The following is a 23,492-nucleotide window of genomic DNA, read 5'->3' on the forward strand; positions in this document are numbered from 1 at the left end:
TTTGCAAAGGACTTGATAAGGAGAGTAAATGTTTAAATTAAATGTTATTTTACACATTTTTAATTAAGATGATAAAATTGGGGGACTTGTTAATGTTTAATGCTCTTTTATTTAAAACTTCTGTTTGTTATTGTTTTGGGGGGTTAACAAAGTGGTGAAGTGTAGCAGATGTGCTTGGGTTAAGGATCTGCTAACAAGAATCAAAGTTGTTTTAATAATAAAAAACAACTACTTTGGGCATGCCATGAATGTAACAAAACCATCGTATGGATATATGCTTAAAAAGTTGGCTAATGGCTAAAATTAAGTGACTCATATGTTTATTCTTATTTTTTATTTTTTGGAGTGTAGAGGGATGTCTTGCTAATAATTTATTTTCTAGTTAAATGTTTTAGGTTGAGTTCAACAAGCATAAAAAAATCACTTCATCAATGTATTAATTTCATTTAAACTATATTTGTTCAAATTGAGTTAGCTCAACTCAAATACATTTCATTTCATGAATTTCCTTCCCTCAATTAAATTGAGTTCATCCAATAAATAAATGTTTTGAGTGTACAGAACAAAGCACATGAGTGCTGAATGTAGCTGTCTTTTGCATATTGCTTGAAGGCCTTAAAGTCACTTTGAATTTTTTAATTAGCTTGAAAAAAAAGGCTTTTTAAGACTTTTAAGGCTTAATGCTTAAAAGGCTTAAAAAGACCTGCAAACACCTGCAGAGTTGCTTAGTGTCTTTTTATTTTTATGGAGCATGGTCTGACTAAATGCTGAGTTTTCAGAAGCTGGACCATCCATATACAGGAGTATACTACAATCAACTGAAACCCTGTGACTACACACAGACAGTTTCCATTTAATTAATCATGTGACAACAAAACCAACGACACCTGACTGCCCCTGTGATAATTTAAAAAAATATGTAATGTGGTTAATACTTATGAAATCAATTAAACTGAATTACTTTGTCTAAATCTGCTTTATGCTTGACATTAAATAGTCTTTTCTTTTCATCACAAAGATCACTGTGCCAAAATAAGTTCACTGTAATTCAATGCTGTAAGACAAGAAAACATGAAAAAGTCTAAGCAGCATGAATACTTTCTTTAGGCACTGTGTCGTGCCAGGCATTTAATGACCTGTGAGGTCAAAGCCTGCAACTGGAGAAGGCCTTTGGTTGCACCCCTTTTTGGCATCAACTATGGTGGGAAATATTTGGGAGAAGTGGTTAAGCTGAGTGTGAAATTGTTCTTTCACAGAGATTTAAGAACCAAGGGGAGGGGAACAAGAGCAGGAGTCAAGTGTGCTCAAGATGGCAAGAGGCAAAAATGCAGAAACAGAACGAGAAAGAGAAACTGGGAAACCAAGGGCCACTGGTTTGTAAATGGTATTTGTCTGTAGAGTGTTCCTGAGTTGGCTATATGGTTCTTTAGAAATATTAGATGTTAGATATGTCAGATCTTATTAAATTCAAATTCCTCAAACATGCTTAATATGTACTTAATATCTCTTAATATGCAAGGTCAAGCCAGCCACTTAAAGACACCCTTTGATATAAGCAAGCATGTAAGCTACTCTAAGATAAGGCAATAAGCTCTAAACATGTTGTTATCATTTTCAACAAACACTGAGCAATAAAAGTCTTAGAGAGATTACACTGTTAGGCTCCTCTGTACACTGATGACAGACATTCTTGTAATACTTTTAGTTTGTAAGAATAGATCACCCAAAAATGTATCCTTAACTTATCCTTTTGTTGTTTCAAACTTGTATGATTTTCTTTCTTCTGTAACAAAAAAGAAGGTATTATGAATAAAGTTTCAACAGTTTTGACCATCCAATGAATGTCAGCAGGGTCTACATCCTGACTGGAACCAGTGATGACCTTCATTGCGTGAAGAGACACTGAAACACTGAGACATTTTTCTAAATATCTTCTTTTATGTTACATAGAAGAGTCATTTTTAGATGAACTATCCCTTTAAGTAGGTTTACTTTACATTTGACTAACTTTAGATGTCATTTTTTCACTTTCTGAATGCTTACTTGAAAAGCTATGGTTGGTTACTTAAGTGATATACTTGCCTTTGTGCCATCATTTTAATTTAATTTGTTTGTTATACTAATATTTAACATTCTTAATTAATATGTGTGTTCATTAGCATACACATTTAGCTGTGGTATTGAAATTGGTATCAAGAGTTAATGAACTGGTGTTGCTGACTTCTGAAATAATGGTATTGTGACAAACTTTATTTTTTGAGTGTGGTCACAAAGTCTCATAGGCAAAAGCGAGATAATGTAGACGAGTGAGAGGCACAAATAAAGGGTGAGGCTTGCACATAGAGCATGACGCTCGGCCCTGACTGGTCTAACAAGCTCCCCAAATGCTTCATTAAACTGCCAGAGGGGAAGTTCTCAAAGGATTTTGGGACAGGCTTTTGTAAATTAACACTTTTTAACTACATCTAAATCCAGGATCTGCCAACTGTAAACCAGAGTCATATCTTATTCACCGCATTACTGATCTGTGATCAGGCTCTGAACCACCTAATTTGCGAATATCAGACAAACACGAGGGAACCGTTCCTATGTCAGAGCAGTGTGTGCTTAAAAGTCTCTGTATGGGCATGTGCTCTACACAAGCCAAAATCACTCTGTTTATCTTGAGTGTCATCACAAGCAAACAACAGCCAAAACTTTCACACAAACTTTGTTTAGAGTAACCCCACTCTTATTAACCAAGTGCTAAACATTTTGTCTTCATTTTTCCACATTCATGAGGACAGAGCTCTGTCCCTGAGGTGTGATGGAATGGAGTGAGGGGCAAATGTGAGGACAACGTGAGAAAAAGAGGAGAACTACACAATGAAAGACAAGTGGGAGGGTGAAAAGTGGAATAAATAAGAGAAGCAATTCACACTCATTTGGTAAAAACAAACACATCTTCCTCTCCCCCTCTGTTAAATTCAACTACTACTCACTCACCATATAGATATTTTAAAAATGAAAGATTTAATGTTCCAGGAATAATCTGATGGATAGATACATAGATGATGATAAGATGTAGCTCTATTTTCACTAGTTTTGGGTGCACCTGATGTCAATCTGATGCGGTTTTTTAGCCCCTGTGTTTACATAAGATGCTTTCTTGCATTCAAAATCAGCTAGATGGAGCGCAATGAAATAGAACAGAATGCAGGGGTCTTGAGATAAAATTTAAGAGTCCAAACTTACAAACGTATTTTTCGTGCAAGGGAGATGAAAAAACATTGCAAGATGTAGTTTAATGGGAAAATAAATCTGTTTTGTATGGCTATATTGAAAGTGAGAAGCGGCTGAATAAACTCAAATTTGACAAAAGGGTTTAATCATGAAACTGTCAAACAACTAAAGCACTACACTATTTAAAGCAGCACTTCAAGTGTGTATATATATATATATATATATATATATATATATATATACATATATATACTTAACATAATTTACTGTAATATTAAAGATGATGTATAGATAGATGACCACATAAATGTTTGGAGGTCCAACATAGAACAGACACAGAACCGTAACATAATCCACACTCAGATCTGCCAGGATTCCCACCACACAATTTTCAACTTTCTCAAAGTATTTCTACATCTTGAACTCACATACTTTTTCCTGTATGTAGTCTGTGTTTCTCATTCTCTGTCTCTCTTTCAGATGGGGCTCCAACAGTAACGTGACCAGATGTGAAAGCGTGACACTCTCAGAAACAGTTATAAATCAGTTGCAAAATATCTGCACAGTAGATTCATAACCTAATGTGTGTGTGTTTACTGGCACTGAACACTTGGGTGTACATTCTGAAGCCAACTCAAACCTGCCTTCAATAAAACGCAATCCCATGACTTTTAATCCCCACTGAATGCAGGAATGTGTTCAGGGACTTTCAAAATTACTTTCATTGACTGTTTTCCACAGAAAATCTGTCTTGAATTAGATCTTTGGCTTTGCTGTGCTGAAGGAAATGAGTCTTGAATACATAAAACAGCTGTGATATAAAGAGCCGCCCACAAAAACATGGTTCATGAAATTTGGTATCGGTCAGACGTAAGTGCTGGTCACATTTGATCTGCCTTAGACCATTAGAAATTACAAAAGAACCATACAAAAAAAAATTCAAGATCAGTTTATCGTCCACCAATGAAAACTGTACACTCAAAAAGTAATAGCACACCTCTTCTAAAACAAGCCACACAATCTGAGGTATCATTCATTCATGTCCTTAAGTACTGTGCCAAATTTTAATATTTACTTTTAGATATTCATTCAAAACCCAAATCCTAAGTTTCAAACACAACATGTTTCTCCTCCTTTCTGACACGGATCAGGTGGCACAAGTCTGTCTGAGCTCTTGCACAGAGCAGCTGGTTCACAGCTGTAAGTCTTGCTCATTTGAAAGTGCTGCCTCATCCCTACAACCAAACCCAGAGCCCAAGGGACATCTCTGCTCGTGTGTGTCTCTCTCTCTCTCTCTCCGGCTCTCTGTTAGTGCTAATAGCTGCTGAGAGAAATGGGAAAGTAATTATGAGAGTCTGACAGGGCTGGGTTTAGAGGAAAGTACTTAATAGAGCAAGTGAGCAAGAGAGTCAGAAGAGATTTGTCGGCATTGGCCCGCATCCACGCTGGACAGCAGAAGGAAGTTGTTCACACTGAGTGAGGAAGTAACCCCATTTCCTGGCATTTCTGTATATACACCAAGCACTCTCTATTCTGTTAAACCTTGACATTGCAACAAACAACAAACTCTTCCCGAAGCCATCTGTAATGAGGCAATTGCATACAGATTTGATAACATAAGAACCAAGGGAGGTTTTCAGAGGCGATCATTAAATCTGTACATCACGTCGGGTTAAAAGGGCCCTGATTGTTTAATTTTAGGCTGCAACTAGTTTGGGTGGAGACCTGGTAATTCTCAAAGCAACAACATTCCAATGAAAGTGTCCAGAGAGCTGTCTGTATACTAGCAATCAGAAAGAATACTTTCACATCAGCACAAGCACAAAAAACATAATGAATATCATAGGAATTATGGATCGGTTATTGCCTGATAATACAGATTTTGTTTATTTACTGTATCAGTTTATATAACATACACTATCAATTAAAAGGTTGAGCTCAATAAGGTTTTTTTTTAAAGACGTGAATGCTTTTATTCAGTAAGGACATATAAAACTGGTCAAAAGTGACATTTATAATGTTACAAAACACTCTTATGTAAAATAAAAGCTGTTCTGATTAACTTTCTGTATCAGGATCCAGAATCCCGAAAAACTAATTATCACCATTTCATCATATAAAGCAGCACAACTGTTTTCAATACTGATAATAATAATAAGAAATGTAAGCACCAAATCAGCACAACAGAATGATTTCTGAATCATAATGTGACCATGAAGACTGGAGTAATGGCTGCTGAAAATTCGGCTTTACCATCACAAGAATATAGGTATATATATATTTTAAATACATTCAAATAGAAAACTGTTATTTCAATTTTTAATAACACTTCACAATATTACTCTAGCTTGTGTCTATCACAGGAATTTAAAACATCATAATTCCTATTTCATTTGTTAACCTGCTCAGTGGTTTTAATCCACGGATTTAACAAGCTTGAACGTCTCACTCCTTCTGGCCTCCCGCAGCCTTCTCCTACAATCTTTAAAAAAAGAGACAACACTCTGTTGTGGAGATTTAGTAACAGGAACTCAGTGGGTTGTAGAACACAGATAAGTAAAATGCTTCATTCCTTGCTTACCTTTAAGAAAAGTGCAAACTACTCAAAATTGTCACCTTTTGCTTTTAAACAACAGCAAATTAAAACAACGAGAGACTGAATGAGCGATGTTCTTACGTTTTGTAGTGTGCGCTTGGTGGCTCATTGGGTGCTGAATATAAAATGTAAACCAACGCTCACTCATTCAAACCTTAACTGGAGAATCATTTTAAAATGTCATCATAACACAATGAAGCGCCTTCCAGCGACCTGTCAAGACCTCCACCACACCAGCTGGTTGGATATGGGCATCCCTGAGATACGCACGGCCATGGGCCATTTCATAACCATCTCATTGTGTTCTGAGTAGTGGGAGTATGCTGCAGATAAATCACATTTCACACCAGAGAGCAGCAGCAGGTCAAAACTGTGGCTGCGGACCATGCATGCCGCTCGCAGGCGGGAACAATAAGACAGCTTCTTATTGCACACGCTGTAACGGCATATGTGAGGAAATAAATACGACATGAAACAACCTACACAACTGGGACGAAAAGCCAGGAGAGGAAATAAAGAAAAGCTAAATCTATCCCACCCCAAGGAATGACATTTAATACAGAGAAACAAGGAGAAACATCATCTGTGAGACACAATGGACGAGCTGCAGCACTTTGAATGAGTGCATCCACAGGGAAATGTGTGTGTGTTTGTGTGTGTGTGTGTGTGTGTGTGTGTGTGTTTGAGTGAGAGGAAGAAAATGAGAAAAGAGAGAGAGAAAGAGAGAGAGAGAGAGGAATGTGAAACACCAACAGCAGCATTCCTCCCTCTTCTTGCCGAGCCTGCAGTCATTATATTGTCTTGTTTTCTTTTGTGAGGCTGCTCTGTTCTGAAGGGATTGTGTCTGACTTGCATGTGGAATGGAAGTCATATGTGACCTTAATACTCCAAACAAGTCTCTAATACAACAACTGGCACCCTTTGTTTCTGAAACCCGCTGAGACGAGCTGCTAAGCATAAATAAACAGCCGTCAGATGGAAAGCTCTTCAGTTACTGCTGAACTGAGAAATACAACAAATACGCAAACCATCATTCAGCTTCATCTTCCTGGAAACAGAAAATCCACGCTCACCTACTTTAAAATAATAAGAGCAAAAAGATTTCCTCCTTCCTCTTAAAAGAAAAACAAAATTGGTTAATTCGACTACACTTAGAAAAACCAAAGAAAAGTCCATATTTCCCCTCATACGTATCCATTTTGAATTCTTCTTTCACAATGTGCCGCTGCAGATTTCATCCGCTCAGACTCTCTCACATCTGGGCAGAGGTGTGAAACACGAGTGTTCCCCTCAGGAAAAAAAAATAATCTAGAGGACTTTTAAAATGTTTATGCAAAACATATACATAACATATTATATAAATGTATTTATTCGTACGTTTAAAATAAAGTGAAGCTGACACACGCCATTCGAGAGACTCGCCGTGCAGAACAGAAACGTGAGCGCTGATGCTTCACACCGCCGTTCGGAGCGTATTGACGGCAAAACACTTCAGAAATGTGTTCTGAAATATATAAGCCCATAAAGTACTTACCATATGATACTTTAAAGCAGCAAAAAACGATTAGGATGAATTTGCCCGAAGAGACAGCGGGTAATTGGCCCATATTTTGAGTAAAATCCACATAGAGTCGCCAGCGCGAGGCTGAGCTCCGTCAGGTTAAAGCGTAACGAATTATAAAATGATCTTCAAGAGTAGGTAAACTAATACTATTTGGAATAGAAATCGTCTTTTGTCTGTCAGAATGTCCCGTTTGGTCACTTAAATCCGTATACTGCCTTCATTTGAGAGTTTTTCCTTCTCGTTGTTGGGCTGTGATCAAACTTTCTGAACTTCTCTCTTCTTCTTTCACTCCCTGAAGTCGCAGACGAAGTATTCTTCCGCCAACCCTACGGGAGGAACTATAGTCTGTGATGCGTCTCTGAATAACAAGCTTCTCAAAAGTTGACTTCCTAGAAGTTATTGAAAACATTCAAAGAGTTAAACTATGAATTTATTTAGCTGGTTTCGAATCAAGGGTCGATTTTTTACCAATTAGTTTATTTGCCTTTTTTTGCCATGGCGGAGGAATTTTCAGTTATTCTGCAAAGGCGAGTATGACTCAGATTGAACCCGTTCTTTTACTTTTTCCTCTCCACCCGTTGACGTTACTTGGTAGATGACCCACCCCCTATCGTTTTAATATGTAATAGAAAACATATTAATAACGAAAAGGTGTTCTTGTGTTCTGATTAACCATAACCCAACAACACCATTTTGTTTTTAATCTGTTTTCGATATGTTTATGTCTGTAATTTGAATATTTTAGTAATTGTCCCAATACATGTGATGACTGCTTGTATGTTTAATTGAGATATTAGCACAAATGAACAGCGGATTTGTTCACAAATTCAAATTTAGGCCTATGTGTGTGTGTGTGTGTGTGTGTGTGTGTGTGTGTGTGTGTGTGTTCCTCATACTTCTTTATTTTTTTACAGGCTACTTTTCTAAAAGAAGTATATTGAGAATACATGAAAGGATTTAACTTTATGACTGAATCTGTGCATATACATGGCACATTTCCACAGACTAGCAGTTAATAAAAAGGGCAGCCGCATGCTTGATGTGTGCCAAATGCAGTTATTGTCATGTTTAAGCATTGTTAAAGTTTTCGAGAGACCTTTGTAACAAAAATGATTAAACAGCCAATGTCACCTGCTGAGGAAGAAACATTATATCAGTCAGTGAAACAAGCTGCTCCTGTCCTGGCCTAGTTAGTTTCACCTACAGACATCAAAACATTACAACTCAAATATGTCATGAATCAAGTACCATCTATACAGAGATCATGTGCCTGTGGGATGCTATTATTTAAGATGTTGCATTGAAGGGCTCCTATTGTAAAGGCAAAATAAACAAATCAATCCCTTTTTTTGTTAATATCCTCCAATGCTTTCTACTGAAAGATTTTGCATTGAATAGAGAAAATTAACAGACTGTAGTTAAGGCATTACTGTGCCATAATACCTTTCTCCAGGGTGCCGTAGACTTTCTTTTCTTTCCCTATTTTTCCACGCTTGCAGGTCTAAGCTCATTCCTCAAGGATGACTTTTTCAGATCCATTCTACAAATCAATTTCCCATAAATGTAAGAGATCTTTAGTGAAAATATTGCATAATTTCAACATTGTTTGTTTTATCAAAGTCACATTTCTTTTTTAGCTTCATTCATACTGAACACTTAACTTCACCTATTCATTTTTCACTAGAAGTTTCTTCTGGAAACTCCCTTAAAGTCCCTAAAAATAATAACAGCTTCAACCTTTGTGTGCCATCTGTGCCTCTGAGCTCAGATTATGCTCATTCAGCAAAAAAAACATCTGTACAATATGTCAGCTGTAGCCATCTGTTAAACTAAGTTTCATTTATTTTAAACTTCTAAAAAAAGAAAATGTCTGAGCTAGATCTTAAGTATCTTTTCTGTAGTAAAGGGAAGAGAGTAAATCTGTCACATCTGGTACGTCAACTCAAATCACAAAAAAAAAAAAAAATAGAAATGAAATCATCCATATCATATTGACTTGTACTACATACTGTACTAATGAAAACACCTTCAACAGCCTTTCAAAGTTGAAACAAACATTATTTTAGATTGACAGACACTTTATGCCAAGCCTGCAAATGTAAATATCTAAATAAGAGAATGTACCCATGATAAGGCAAAGGTCAGAGACTGCTGGGACAATTTTTCATGGCCTGCCATCCAGAGGGTGATTTATCGCAGTAGCCATGCGTCAAAGGAGCCAGATAAAATGCTGATATATTGCGGCTAGGTGGCATCAAAAGACTGATTGCCTCACTACTGGTTACCTACACCCCCACTTTGGTCCACCCTCCATTTGCGTGGGAAACTACACTTAGTAAACACCAAAAACTCGGTCTAGACATTTAAGAAGGAACTTACCAGTTTGAAAAAAAAATGGACAGACAGACACACAGACAGATAGATAGATAGATTGGCGGAAGCATCACCTATCTCTAGCTCTTTTAAAATGAAATGAGAGAGGGGCCACAGGAAGTGAGGGGTATATTTAGCGGTAGATTATCTCACACTCACTGTAATCTTCTGCGACATATGAGCTGGATGGCACTGCAAAAACTATACCAGTGGCTGTAAGATGAGACTGTGTTGATCATATATAGCCTTAAGACTGGCTCTCAATTCCAAATACATACTTTATAAAAGTGATTAAGATATTTTAAGTGTGCAACTCATGGATCTCTATTATATGTTTACTCCTAGTGTCATTGCAGAAAGAGAGCCAGTTACAGTAGTCGATGGCAGGTAAGGTCTGGGAAAGGATAGCATGGATTAGTTTGACATGTTTACAAATTTTTGCTAATTGCTTTTCATACATTGAATTATTTATGCATCATCTTACCCATGCATCATTGTATTACGTCATCACATCTTCTTTTACACACACAGAAAAACTTAATTTGTCAAAATCTAATATAAATGCTAGCATGTGACTTGTAATGAATGATGGCATAGTTTCAGTCATAAAACAGTACCTTCTTTTCTCCAGAATGTGAAGTGAATTGAAAGCATGATGTTGTGACGTGGTGAGTCATGTGACATGCAGGGGCATCATTTGCATCAGCATTATGAATATGACACACATGAAGCTGGAAAATGTTGCTCTTTTGAATGTAAGGTGTGTTCGGTTCGGAACACAATGGAGTGTCTTGTACAGCAAGACAACATCATGCAGTTAAAAGACAGTTAAAAGATTTAAAATCAGGAGAAGAACAGGAAACATTCCTGAATTAATGACCTCAGAAAAGCTGTCATTAAGAGACACAGTGCCACAAATATGTGACATAAATTGAAGAAATGTATTTGAATTTGAAAGGCATTCGCAATTCAGTTTGGTTGTGTAAAACCCATTTTACTGTTTACTGCCTTTCAGTTATGGTCTTTTAGACAAACCATAGACAAAAGCCAAGTTCTCAAGTATCAGGTTCACTTTGCGCAAGTGTTATGATCACCGCAGCATCATACCACTTCTCAATGTTCCACAGTGGTCGGGTCTCTGGGTCGGCTTGCGGCCCCCTTTTGACACATCCTGGCATGAAAACCACTCTTGTCCTCAGAGGGGTCAAGACAGTAGAAGAAGAAGATGTAAGGAGAGAGCTGGCATTTAAAGCCGTGAGGTTCTTAAGGGGGAGAATTTTAATGCGTGTCCTGTAAGCGGACCTTGGGTCTTGGCCGGGACAGGTGGAATTTGCTGTTGCAAATGTGATGTCTACTCAGCCATCACATACACGGTGAGAGGGCTATTAATATAACACTGTGGGAAAAGGAGAACGCTCATGTTTATGAGCATTGACCTACAGACATGGAGAACGAAGGCTATATCATTTCAGCCTGAGGCCACCATTCGTGACATCGGGGTCAGGGTCTGCATGTGGACACATACATGTTTACATACTCCTTGCCGAATCTGTGTTTTATATATATATCATTGATTCGAAGCTAGTTTACATTTTTAATTAAGGGGTAACAAGACAAAATAAATAAAATATACAGTATAATAAAATATGAAACTAAAACAATAAAAAATAATAAAATAAAATAATAAAATAATAAAAAAGTAAAGTAAAATAAAATAAAATAAAATAACAATGATAAATAAATAATAACAAAATACCATGTTAAGAAACAAAATATAACTTTTGGACAGGATAATTTGTGCAAATGTGTAAATAAAGTAAAAAATATATATATACTTGTAGAATACAATGGCTTTATTAAACTTTTTTTAAATAAAAAACAAACAAAAAAAGTTAAACATCTTACATTTTCTGCAAAGAGTATGTGAACCTAATTGGGGAAAAAAAGACTTGTAAATGTACTGTAAGTGATTACGGTACGAAGCATATAACTGTGTGTTCTTCTAAAGGACATTTCTAATGATCCATTAAAAATGTGTGTATGTGTGGGTTAGTCATATATAGCAAACCGTTTTAGAAATCGTGCTGAATAAACCGCCCTTTGATTTTCTGAAGGTGGTCCCACTGCTTAGAAGTGCACTGAGGTCAAAGTAATTCTCTATGGTCGGTAGCCTCTCACCCAGTCCAGATGGAATAAGTGAGAGTGAGAAAGATGAAGAGGTAAATCAAATAAAAGATCAGCAAATATCAATATATATGCAGATTTACTATTACAGGCTGTATACATACATGCACATATGCATGTAAGTGCATGACATTAGGGAAAGTGTAAAGTGAGCCAAGTGTTTTTCCTTCCAAGGGTTAATTGTGTCATAAATCCATCCTGAAGCCAGGCATTTCTGGTATTCACACCTCTGACTGCAACACAGACTCCTATAGCAGCGTAGCTAATCTAGATAGGACACTATTAATACTGCCATCTGCAGTCACCAGCTTGACATATAGTAAGAGCTCCTGCAGGTAAACTAGCTAGCAGTTTGAACAAAACAGACTGTATTTGAAGGCGTACTGGGGTGGCTATATCATTAGGAAAATTCCATGTTCAATACAATACAAGTTATCTGGGGTTTGGGTACTTTTTAACCAATACCCAGATAAATACCAGCTTGGTCAGCCCAAAAGTTCAGGTTAAACCAGCTAAGATGAGTTCAAGTTTTTTTGCAGGATAGTTTCAAAATATATATATATAGTTTAGCAATAAAAAAATCAATAAATATATATATACAGATCTCGAATGAATCTGAAATTTTTTCCAAAACTTAGTTAAGCAGCAAGAAGAAGTATCCCTATCTCTAACACAATTACAGTGACAGATAACTATACGCTCCCATATGGCTAATGAGCTATACATATGAGGTTTAGTGTGACCTCAGTACGAGGGTTACTCCTTTTAGTGTATGTAATGGAGACTGTGTACACACAAGGTGAAGGGGCATCAAGCTTCAGCCGTGAGGGAGGAGGGCAGTTCCCAGGCCCCTGTGTGTACGCTGGGGGGCAATAACTCACAAGTTCCCTCAGAACTTCCTCTTTCGTCCCAGGTTTTTACGACCCCTGTAGACTGGAATACAGCTGCTGAGGCTCTGCGATGTGAATCTAGGGAGCGTGAGAGAGGAGAAACAGGAGGAGAAAGAGGACAGCAGGAGAGCTGATAGAGAAAGATGAAATCAGAGTGTCAATTTGAACAGTGAGCAAGAGAAAAAGGAAGCTTGATGTTGGGATTCATGGCATTTTGTGATAAATATGGCAACTAGAACTACAACACGCTTACAAAACAAGCTGAGTGTGAGAACGGCACTATACTAATGCTGTAAGATTTATGATGGTTAAAGTGTCAAACTGAGAATGGCTTGATAAAAAATTATCATGTGAATGAGATATTAGGTGTAATCTATCAACCTTTATCAAGTCAATAAAATAAAATGGGCCAAACAAAACTTTTCAAGTATTATAGATACACAATGGTAACTAGTTTTACATGCTACTGTCATTACCTGCAGAAATAATTCCAACAAAACATTTTCAGATTTTCAGAAGGAAAACATTACATTTTAATTGAAATAGTTTAATTATAAATATTTATAAAATAAAAAATATATATAAAACAGAAAATTGTTTTTCTATTTTGATCAAAGTGGTGAATAAAAAGACTTCTTTAAAAATGAAAAGAAAAACGTAACACTTTACAATAGGATCACATTTGTGGACATTATTTAATGCATTTACAACGAACCACATTTTTTACAGCATTAAACTTCAATATCAACGTTAGATGATAAATAATGATTGTTCATTTTTGTAAACTTTTGATCGTAAAAAATGTATAAGTAAATACTGTTATTAACATTAACTAAGACTAATAAATACTAAAGAAGTATATTGCTCTAAGTTAGTTCATGTTAATTAATTAAGCAGCTAAACATTACCAAATAAAACCTTACGGTAAAGTGTTACCAAAAACCATTGAACCCAAATGTTTAAATGGTAGTGCATGTGTGTATAATATCATAATGTATTAAAAATAGATATTATTATTTTACAGAAGTAAACATAACTAGTAGTAGTAGCTATGGTATTTTGGCAAAAAAGTGCAGTTACCATGTTATATTTTTCGAAAGGATAGTCTATTTAATAAATTCTATTCACGCTATTGGAAATATTCCTCATAATAACACTAAGTGGCTAAAGTAGGCTAAATACAAAACATCTATTCAATTTTTCTTTTCTCAGTGTTAGACTTCTTCTTTTTGTACTATAACATTTTCGGTTGCACTTTATTTTACAGTACATGTACTTACATGTACTTATAGTGTACTTACAGTGTATTTATCTAAGAAAGTTCTGGTAATACAAGGTAACTATATGGGGTAGGGTTAGGTTTAGGGGTAGGTTCAGGGTTAGTACCTAGTTATTACATAGTTATTGTGATTACTATAATAAGTACATAGTATGTACATGAGGAACAGGACTGTAAAATAAAGTGCTACCACATTTTCAGTTTTCTCCAAAACAGTTCTCATAAGAGTCAAACATTGTTCAAACATATTAACTTTTACTGCAAACCATTCTGTGACTGTGTGTGTGTGTGTGTGTGTGTGTGTGTGCATAATCAGTTTATGGTGTGTTCAGTACATGTGCAGTAAACCCTGACCCCTGATCACACCAAGTATTTTAATCCAGTCTGCTTCGTTTTCACATGACTGTCACACACCCCTGCCACAATGGAAACAGAAAAAAAAAGACATAGGAAGACGACAAAAAAGAGAGCAAGAGATCGAAGGGGTGGAAAAATGTTCCCTCGCCCTCCTCCGGCCTTATATTTCCGACTCTATATAAGAGCGCTATGCCCTTATTCTGCCCTGTCTGTATCACTCATGCAATTTTCAAGCTGTGCAGATGATCAACAGTATGCAAACACTTCCCCTCTCACACAGCTTCCCGCAGTGTCAGATAAGGGTCTTCTGCGAAGGTGAATATGAGATAGAAACACAGATACACCTTTTTCTTAGGTCGCAGTTTCACAGAACATTTTATCTTAAAGGGCTTTCTTTCTTTTTTATCAATCAACCCTTTATCTTGAGTATGTCCGTCTCTAAATGATTTTGATACTGAAATAATGTGATCTTTTCCAAGTAACAAAGTGTGTGGGAGGACATAACGGTGATAGCAGGGTCATGAACTACAAATCAGATCCATCATTTGGTGCTTGTGATGTTTTATTAACAAGGTTCGAGAGGAGCACGATCAGATAATCAGCCTAAGCATGTTAACATGCGCTTTCTTACACCAATTTTGCTTAATAAGCCAAAAACACACGTGGTCATGTAAACGCGGTAATCCGTTTTCTTTTAACGGTGTAAGGTCATAAACGGCATAAGCAGAAAGCGGTCGACAAAGGAAGTTTTTTGCCTCTTACCCCAATTTCTCATTGCATGTAAACGCAATAACCCGCTTTCTGTCGTCTTAATGAAGAGCGCATGTGTGATCTGTAACAGGAACGCATCCTTAGTGCAGATCTAAGCGCATCTAGACAAAGCAAAGTTTTGTTATTCGGAGTCAGATACGCAAATGATTATTTTTGACGTCACTAAAAGGAAATAAGCTGATTTAATAATAAAGTCATGTAAACACTGCTTACTGGTGTTGTCAGGTTACTGATGTGCATGTAAACGGGGAAAACTGGTTATTTTAATAAGCTGATATTTGTGAGTTATCAGCTTACTGGTGTGCGTGTGGTACATGTGTAAGCCATTCAGCTAATCATCCTATAGCACAATAAGTATAGACTATAAACAAAGCCTACTTGCCTCTATATTCTACGAGTAACCCCCCACCTTCACCTCACTCTTAATCTATTCTCATCCTACAGCCGAGATGGGAGGAGTTTTCTGTGTTCGGGCTATATTCCGAAATCGGAGCCTTCCACCCCCCATGACAGCATGACAAAATATGCTTACTATTTGCCTAATCAGATTATATGTTAGGGCGAGCTGGTGAATTGAGAGTTTTCATAAATAACATTGCTAAACATGCATATATTCTGCAAACTCCAAGGACAGCAGCTGCTAAACATGCATCCACGAATCGGATGCGCACACTTCTCAGAATCAGAAAGAGGTTTATTGCCAAGTAAACTTGCGCATACAAGGAATTTGTTTTAGTGACATAAGCTTCCAGTACACAGAGACAAAAACACACATAAAAAAAAAGAAAAAGAAAAAGAAATTGGCAAATAAGTAAGTGTATAAACAGTTGTGCAATAAATGATAATGGAACGGGATTGAGTAAGATGCAGGGATGTACTAGGATGGAGGGGTAACAAATAAATTTAAGAATATTGCACATTCAAAAAAAAAAAAAAATCTACAAAGACAAATAGTTCGCAGTAGTTCAAGGCTTGGCAGTGTTTATCAGCAGGTCAGCCCTAGCAAACTCTCACTTCCCTCTCTGCAAAGAAAAAAAATGAAGGGGTGAAGAGTTGACTGACTCTGAGTCTGAGCATTGTGGTTGGTGATGCACGCTACCGTGGCAGCTTCTCTTTTCGGTTGTGCCCACTTCCTGCACACACGCAGACATAACGGGGTACGAACGTCAGCGTTTCGTTGTCTCTGCAAAAAAAGAAAAAAAAAAGAAAGAAAAATTTAAAATTGGTAAGCACCTTTCTTGCATCTAGCCTCTAAAATCAGCTCTATTTCTCGGTTTCCGTCTCGCTGAAAATTTAACGGAAGTAACGGAAGACGATTAGAGGCCCAGGCCAAAAACAGGAAGATTTGGAGACGTTTTGTTTCTCAGGGTTTTTATACTGCAGTTGGGCGCACTCTGGTGCTTGTGCATGGAAAGCAGGTGGACACACGGAGCACTTAAAAACTCTTTCTTCATCAGAAACGTTTTGCATATGAAAAAAGCTAAAAGTATTCTTTAAAAATATGTAAAACAATGCACACTCACACGAGTTCCAGTCATTTGCAAGACTTTCACGTAAAACCCCTTTATGAAGTAAAATGCGAAACAGAAAATATAGCCTCGAGAAACGTTTTTTTAAAGTTTAACTTAAAAACAGGACTGAAGCATCAACGAAACACATTAAAGATATAAATAAATATAATTTACATTTTTATTTAAAAAGTGAAATAAAAAAACCCTAAAATGCTTATTTCACATGGGCCATGATGTGAACGCCAATTCTAACCAAAAACTATTTTATCTTGTAGATTATGTCAGGAGAAATCCACTATTACAGTGGCAAACATTACCTAAAATTTTTAAACAGACCCCCCCCCCAATTAAAAATTATAAACCGACTATTTGACATTTACTTTTTTTTTTAATGATAACGTCAGAAATTCTCAGTTTATCACGTAATATTTTCCAACCATATAGAATGAACATGTGAAATTACTTAAAGAGACTAACCTGCTTTGGTAATGAAAACCCAAAAAGCCACAGGCCAATGGAACCCTTCTTTCGGTATGACTGACAGTGATCTACCCATCCAAAGATAAAAAACAAAACAAAAAAAAAACTGATGTCAGTGGGAACTGTACACCCAGAAACAAATAAATCATTTTATTAATACTGTAGGTTTGGTGACCTGAAGAAATGCTCTTCTGATGAGTATTTCTTCAGTTTATCTGGTTGGTTACCGTGGGTTTAGTTCTAAAATGTATGTAAAATACAGATTTACATAAGCACTGAAAGAGAAAGCTTTAGGAACCCAGGCCAGATATCACATCTGCAATCATACAAGAGGCAGGACCACAGATACAAATATATATAGTTTTAGACTGCACTGGATTGCATTTGACCCAAATCTCTTCTTCTTGAAATAAGTGGTTGGCCACCACTCTCCCCCTGCACTAGTTTCAATGATTTGGTCTGGATTGAGTAACTGGACATGACCGCATATCTCCTTGCTGCAATGCAAGTGCTGTTTGTTGGGCAACTTTTGCACAAAAAAAATGAAAGTTCCAAAATGTCTGTTGGGTCTAAATGCGACATGAAAAAGACTCATTTGAATTAACACTTAATAAACCACTCAATTTTATTTGGCTTTTAGAGATATGAGATCAATTCTTGAATACCTGGTTTATATAGAAGCCTTACTGGGCGGTCAGTACAATCATTAATTTTATGCAGATAATTGGTAAACTAAAACATTTTATTCCATTTTGACAGGAAAGGAGTCTGAAAGCCAAAATATTAAGAGTGAAGACTAGAGACCTGCACTCCTGTGGGATCCGATGCAACAGATTGTGGCATGTACAAGACTTGATGGGTGAGTGTGGGTGCGGGTGGGTAGAGACTTGTGTGTGTACAGGATGCGGGAAAATAAAATGATTCACAGGACTCCCACAAAATAGAAATATCTTAACATAAAATATCTAAAAACCAATAAATTGTTATTCATCTATTGCAGAAAAACAACAAATAAAAATGATTAACAGGTTCAAGCATAGGCCAAGTTTACATTCACAACATGTGTTTGCAGTGTTGAGCAATGTAGCCAATCACAAACCTACCTGTTGATTTCTGGTCGGGTCCGGATTCTAGGTCCAGTTTATGGTGATAGCACCGTTCTGTGAAATGCTCACTTTTGTCTGTTATCAGTATTATGTTGGCATCATCAGAAAACTTGATGATGGTATTCACGATGGACTGAGAACACATCCCTGTGGCATGCCAGTGTTCAGTCAATAAATAAAATGCATTGACTATTGTTTAGATTGACGTAAGGAGGCTATTTCAAAAAAGGCTTTTGAATGGGCTTCATTTGAACTCACCTACTTCAATTGAACAAATGTAATGCTTTTCAAAGCAAACTAGTCTGACAGGAAACGTCCCCCAGACTTTGACATTTAAGTAACTTGTCAAGGATGTCATGTTCCCATCGGAGTTTATCAGGTCATGCTCTTCAACCATAATTGTACAAAGCTACAATAAACGTAGGCTTCATGTGAAATTACATAAAAAGAATGACCTGCTTTGGTAATGGAAAACCCAAAAAGCTACAGACCAGTGATACCATTTCTGTAGGGAAGATTGACATGACCTTGTAATGAGACACCTACCAGTCAAAAGATAAAAAAAAAACATGTCAGTGTGAACTGTAAATCAAGAAAGAAAGGCAAATAAAAATCGAGTTGGAATAATTTTATTTATGCTGTAGGTTTGGTGAGATGAACAAACTCTCTTCTGATGAGCATTTTAGCCTCATCCAGTTGTAGCGTATTGTTGGTTACTGTGGGTTTAATGCTTCAATGCATGTAAAACACGGATTAACATAAGGACTGAAAGAGAAAGCTGTTGGAGCCCAGGCCAGATATCACATCTGCAACCATGCAAGAGGCAGGACCACAGATACAAATATATATAGTTCTAGACTGCACCGGATTGCAGTTGACCCAAATCTCTGCTTTTTGAAAAAAGTGGTTGGCCACCACTCTCTAGTTTCAGTGATCTGGTCTGGATTGAGTAACTGGACATGACAGCATATCTCCTCACTGCAGTGCAAGTGCTGTTTGTTGGGCAACTTTTGCACCAAATTCTAAAAAAGGCTTAATAAACCAATCCTTTTCATTTGGCTTTTAGAGATATGAGTTTAATTATTGAATACCTGGTTTATATAGAAGCCTGACTGGTTGGTCAATACAATTATTATTTTTGTGCAGATAATTGGGGGGACCACATCTTAACTAATACAGTGCCCCACAAATGTTATGTTTACACCCCTGGCTGGAAGGAGACCTTACCTAATGTCAATAGCATGAGGAGCATTAATAGATGGTCAGTGGAACTGATCCAACCTTCAATGTTAATGAATGATCAATTCACCTTTATTGGGATGCACTGCTGCTCTTATGGTTTACTGTTTTACAGCATATAAGATTAATTTCCATGAACTGAGGGATTTCACAAAGACATACAGTATACAGGGAAACCCACTTTCCTTCTCTCTTTCATTTACACTTCAAACAAGTGCAGACAAGCTTCTGTGTAGTTCATAAAACAGATACCGGTGATGATCAGGTTAGGGACTCGACAGCTTATCAGGAGGGAATTTGCTGGATCCAACAGTCTTTAAGAACAAGCTGTGGCTTTAAAACACAAATGTTGACCTTTTCATCATTTGAGAGTCCGTCTGCTTTTCCCCTGTAACTTCCTCAAGAGCTCCTCTTCCCTCCATACATCCCACACCTCACAGCCACCAGAAGCGTACGTACACAATCAGCATGATGAAGAAGACTCCACCCGCAGCTAGCTTAGCATATGTTGAGCGAGTGTTCAGGTACTTAGCGTCACTTCTGTATTTCTTGGACAGGCTGGACAAGTTACTGGCCTTCGAGTCCAACGCTGAGAAAAAAAAAAAACATGAGGAAATGAATAAAAGAAACCTCAAATGTACAGTACTGTACTCAATTTTGCAGATTTAGCTCGGGGATTTTTAACCTTTTCAGGGAAAGTACTCCTTAGTAGATAGACTGAGCAAGGGCCTACTGTTCTACACTACTGTTCAAAATATTTGCAGTCAGTATGATATTTGAGTATATATTTTTTGTTTTTTAAAGATGTCGCTTATGCTTATCAAGGCTGCATTTATTTGATCAAAAAATATGGTAATAATAACATTAATGTTGTCAATTTAAAAATAACAGATTTCCACCTCTATATAATTTTTTTTAAATACAAGTAATTTATTCCTGTGATAGCAAAGCTGAATTTTCAGCTGTCATTACAGTCTTCAGTGTCACACGATCCTTCTGAAATCATACTAAAATGTCGATTCAGTACTCAAGAAACAATTATTATTATAAACACTGCACTGCTTAATATTGGAAACTGTTTTTTTCAGGATTCTTTAATCAAGAGAAAGTTCAAAGGAACGGCATTCATTTGAAACATAAATATTTAGTAACAATGTAAATGCATTTTAAATGTCATTGCTGAAAATTGAATTCTTTAAAAAAAAAGTGTGTAAAAATTATATTAATGCAAACTTTTTTTTGCTAATATTTGTAATTAAAGCCTATAAAAGCATATTGATTTGTAGAATCTTGTGCATTTTAATATTTTTTTATTAAATAAGGGAAGACGGTGAATCATTCAGTCAAACTAGCTTTTTAACTTCAGCTTTGATTGAGTACATTTTGTCTTTTACATGCCTCAAAAGCAGATGAAAGATAAAAAGGCTGTATTTACCAGATAAGGCCTCCCCCCTTTGCAGAACTTCTTCTATGTTGGCCACCATGATTCTCTGTACATCCTGTAACTCTGTGTTGATGTTGCTCATGTTCCTACGTGCTCTGCTGTCGATGTATGACTTTTTGGTCTTCTGAATATATGTGTCTTTGGACAGGTAAGAAAGCAGATTTACAAGATAGTCTCTTGACAGGAAATAAATGAAACTAGCTAATGAGAGAGTGAGGGTTCTTACCAAACTCTATGAAGGAGTAGGGCCTGGAGACAGTGGGCACCTTCTTGCCATGCTGTTCATGAAACTCTGCCTGCAGATCTTCGAGATAAGCAAAGGCTAGCTTTTTAGGAAACCCGGCCTCACAGAGCACCAGATAGCAAACACCTTTCTCAATGACATAGCTTTGAAAAGAGGTGAGAAGACATTTGTTAGCCATGTGTTTCAGTGATCACATCTTTTTGTGTGAACAACTAGAAATAAAAAGTAGAGGGATCATGAAATCTGTGATTAATTATTTTATTAGCTGTACTGTACACTTACTGAAAGGCCATTGATCCAGCCTCTAAGGTGCATCGGTTTGGACTCTGTTCATTTAATTTGCGGAAGAGCTGTTTGGCTTGGCTCTGATATTGCTGGAGATCTCGACCCATCTGAGAACAAAAGTGCACATTTATTAGATTATTAGATTTTACATTGGACTCAATCCTCTTCAGATTTTACAAAGCTATAGGTGAACAAACCTTTTCACTTCCCTTCATGGCAGCATGAAATGAGGAAACGTAAAGATGTTAGACCTAAATCAAATGACTAGTAGTTACATTAACAGTATTTGGAGAAACTATACGTGCTCTTATATCTGCCTATATAGTTCTCTAGATTACAGGAAACCATGCATACGCACACATAATAACAGCGATAAATAAACCACAAAATAAACTGGGGAAATTATGCATTTGTTAACTTGTCCTGAAGTCATTCCAAATTAAGGATGCATTTATGCACAGTACATTTTCAAGACACACTTCACACATCAACATTGGTCTTTTCACACAAGTTATCATGAAAGTACAGATGATGTGGAATATACCATATCATTCGGTGCCTTTGACGCTTGACAGCTCCTGATCACATCACTATATGCTTTCATTGTATAGAACAAAATGGAGCATGTTATTTTATCTACAAAAATATTTACTACAATTCTTTTGTGCAACAGAGAAGGGGAGTCACATAACAAAGGTAATTTTTTTTCCCCAGTGAACTACTGAATTTGAACTATAACTTCATTTAAATGGTTACAGTTATTAAATTTATTTAAATGTTATACATATTTTTTATGTTATATTTATTCCTATATTTATGAGTTAATGTCTCTGGCACCACTAATTTAGGGTCCAACCTAAAGTGCTTTCATATAAACATATATACATATATACACAAATTTTATTAAAAGGAGGTTATAATATACCTGGAAACTACTGTAAAAAAAAAAACATATATACATATATACACAAATTTTATTAAAAGGAGGTTATAATATACCTGGAAACTACTGTAAAAAAAAAAAAAAAAAAAAAAAAAAAATCAATTCTAAAATCTTTCATGATGTATCTGACTTCATTGAGGGTAGACAAATGGTGTGACATGACAGAAGAGGGCGCTGTAAATTAACTTATCAAAATTATGTGAATCCATCCAATGAAGTCTCTCTCTCTCTTTCTCTCTCCTAACAAATCGATCACACCGAGTAATAAACGAGGAATAAACAAGTATATATATATCAAGATTTACGACACCGTTAGGTTCCAAATAAAGTATTTCAAATGAGTGCCAACACTCTAACAGATGTCTAATTATGGCAATCGGAACTAATAAAGGCCAGATTAAAACAGTTCTGTTTTTGTGGATTACAAATCCCGATAACTAACGTTAGACACTTTTAGAAGTAAACGTCATGATTTAAAGATTTTGCTCTTTGACTTGTGACATTTACAGCACACATAGGCCTAATATAGATGGTAAAAGATCATCAGTGAGCTCATACCTGCTCGTCCTCCTGCATTGAAGCCGCCAGCGGCAGTCCGTCCGCCAGCCGAGAGATTATTGTCAGCAGCACCATTTCGCTGTAATGTCAGATTTCCCCACAGTAGGTGTTTGTGAAGCGGTTAACAGCTGTCCAAATGTCTGTGTGTGAATTGCAGCTTCACAACACTCCTCCGTACGCTGAGCTGGCCGGAAATACGCGAACATTTGGTGTCGCTGTATTATTGTCCCGCGGGGTTTTACTTGTTGAAGCCGCTATCATTGGTTCCGTTTGTGATTATGGATTAGACTGACTTTGAAGGACAGAAGTTAATGTTAATTATTTAGTTTTGAGTCATTTATCCGATATTTGACCAGGGACAGTTGATTTCACCAGTCTACCACGTCCTCCAACAAGAGTAGATATATCTTGCTATTTGTTAACCCATTATTTCTCCGCAATGGAAT

The 23,492-nt window shown here is 36.7% G+C and overlaps 2 protein-coding genes and 1 long non-coding RNA gene across 3 annotated transcripts in view; all 3 read right to left on the reverse strand.

The window, feature by feature from the left end:
• LOC128018771 (neurogenic locus notch homolog protein 2) overlaps window positions 1-7,687 on the reverse strand; it is a 51,137-nt gene extending 43,450 nt beyond the window's left edge. Inside the window, exon 1 of the mRNA XM_052604523.1 lies at window positions 7,353-7,687. Coding sequence (XP_052460483.1) covers window positions 7,353-7,425 — 73 coding nt within the window. The 5' untranslated portion in view covers window positions 7,426-7,687. The remainder of the gene's footprint in view (window positions 1-7,352) is intronic.
• An 8,247-nt stretch (window positions 7,688-15,934) lies between these two features.
• On the reverse strand, window positions 15,935-17,667 carry LOC128018776 (uncharacterized). The gene is made up of 4 exons (XR_008184980.1): window positions 17,403-17,667; window positions 17,225-17,295; window positions 16,336-16,419; window positions 15,935-16,258 (listed from the first exon to the last, which is right to left on the reverse strand). It is a non-coding gene; the product is annotated as an uncharacterized LOC128018776 (long non-coding RNA).
• A 1,279-nt stretch (window positions 17,668-18,946) lies between these two features.
• Window positions 18,947-23,257, reverse strand: LOC128018774 (vesicle-trafficking protein SEC22b-B). Its single transcript, XM_052604528.1, has 5 exons — window positions 23,047-23,257; window positions 21,543-21,652; window positions 21,243-21,403; window positions 21,008-21,154; window positions 18,947-20,161 (listed from the first exon to the last, which is right to left on the reverse strand). The coding sequence occupies exons 1-5, from the start codon at window positions 23,119-23,121 to the stop codon at window positions 20,007-20,009; spliced, it is 648 nt and encodes a 215-aa protein (XP_052460488.1). The 5' UTR covers window positions 23,122-23,257; the 3' UTR covers window positions 18,947-20,006.
• Window positions 23,258-23,492: the final 235 nt, after the last annotated feature.

The sequence above is a fragment of the Carassius gibelio genome, chromosome A8 (genome assembly GCF_023724105.1).
Source record: "Carassius gibelio isolate Cgi1373 ecotype wild population from Czech Republic chromosome A8, carGib1.2-hapl.c, whole genome shotgun sequence".
Classification (NCBI taxonomy): domain Eukaryota; kingdom Metazoa; phylum Chordata; class Actinopteri; order Cypriniformes; family Cyprinidae; genus Carassius; species Carassius gibelio.

Bases quoted from the DNA above. Each gene is read 5' to 3' on its own strand.
- LOC128018774 (XM_052604528.1), bottom strand. From the start codon at position 23,121: ATGGTGCTGCTGACAATAATCTCTCGGCTGGCGGACGGACTGCCGCTG. The intron at 21,653-23,046 runs GTATGAGCTCAC...TTTTGTTCTCAG, and splicing joins CAATGCAGGAGGACGAGCAG to ATGGGTCGAGATCTCCAGCA. The intron at 20,162-21,007 runs GTAAATACAGCC...TTTTTTTCTCAG, and splicing joins AAGGGGGGAGGCCTTATCTG to CGTTGGACTCGAAGGCCAGT.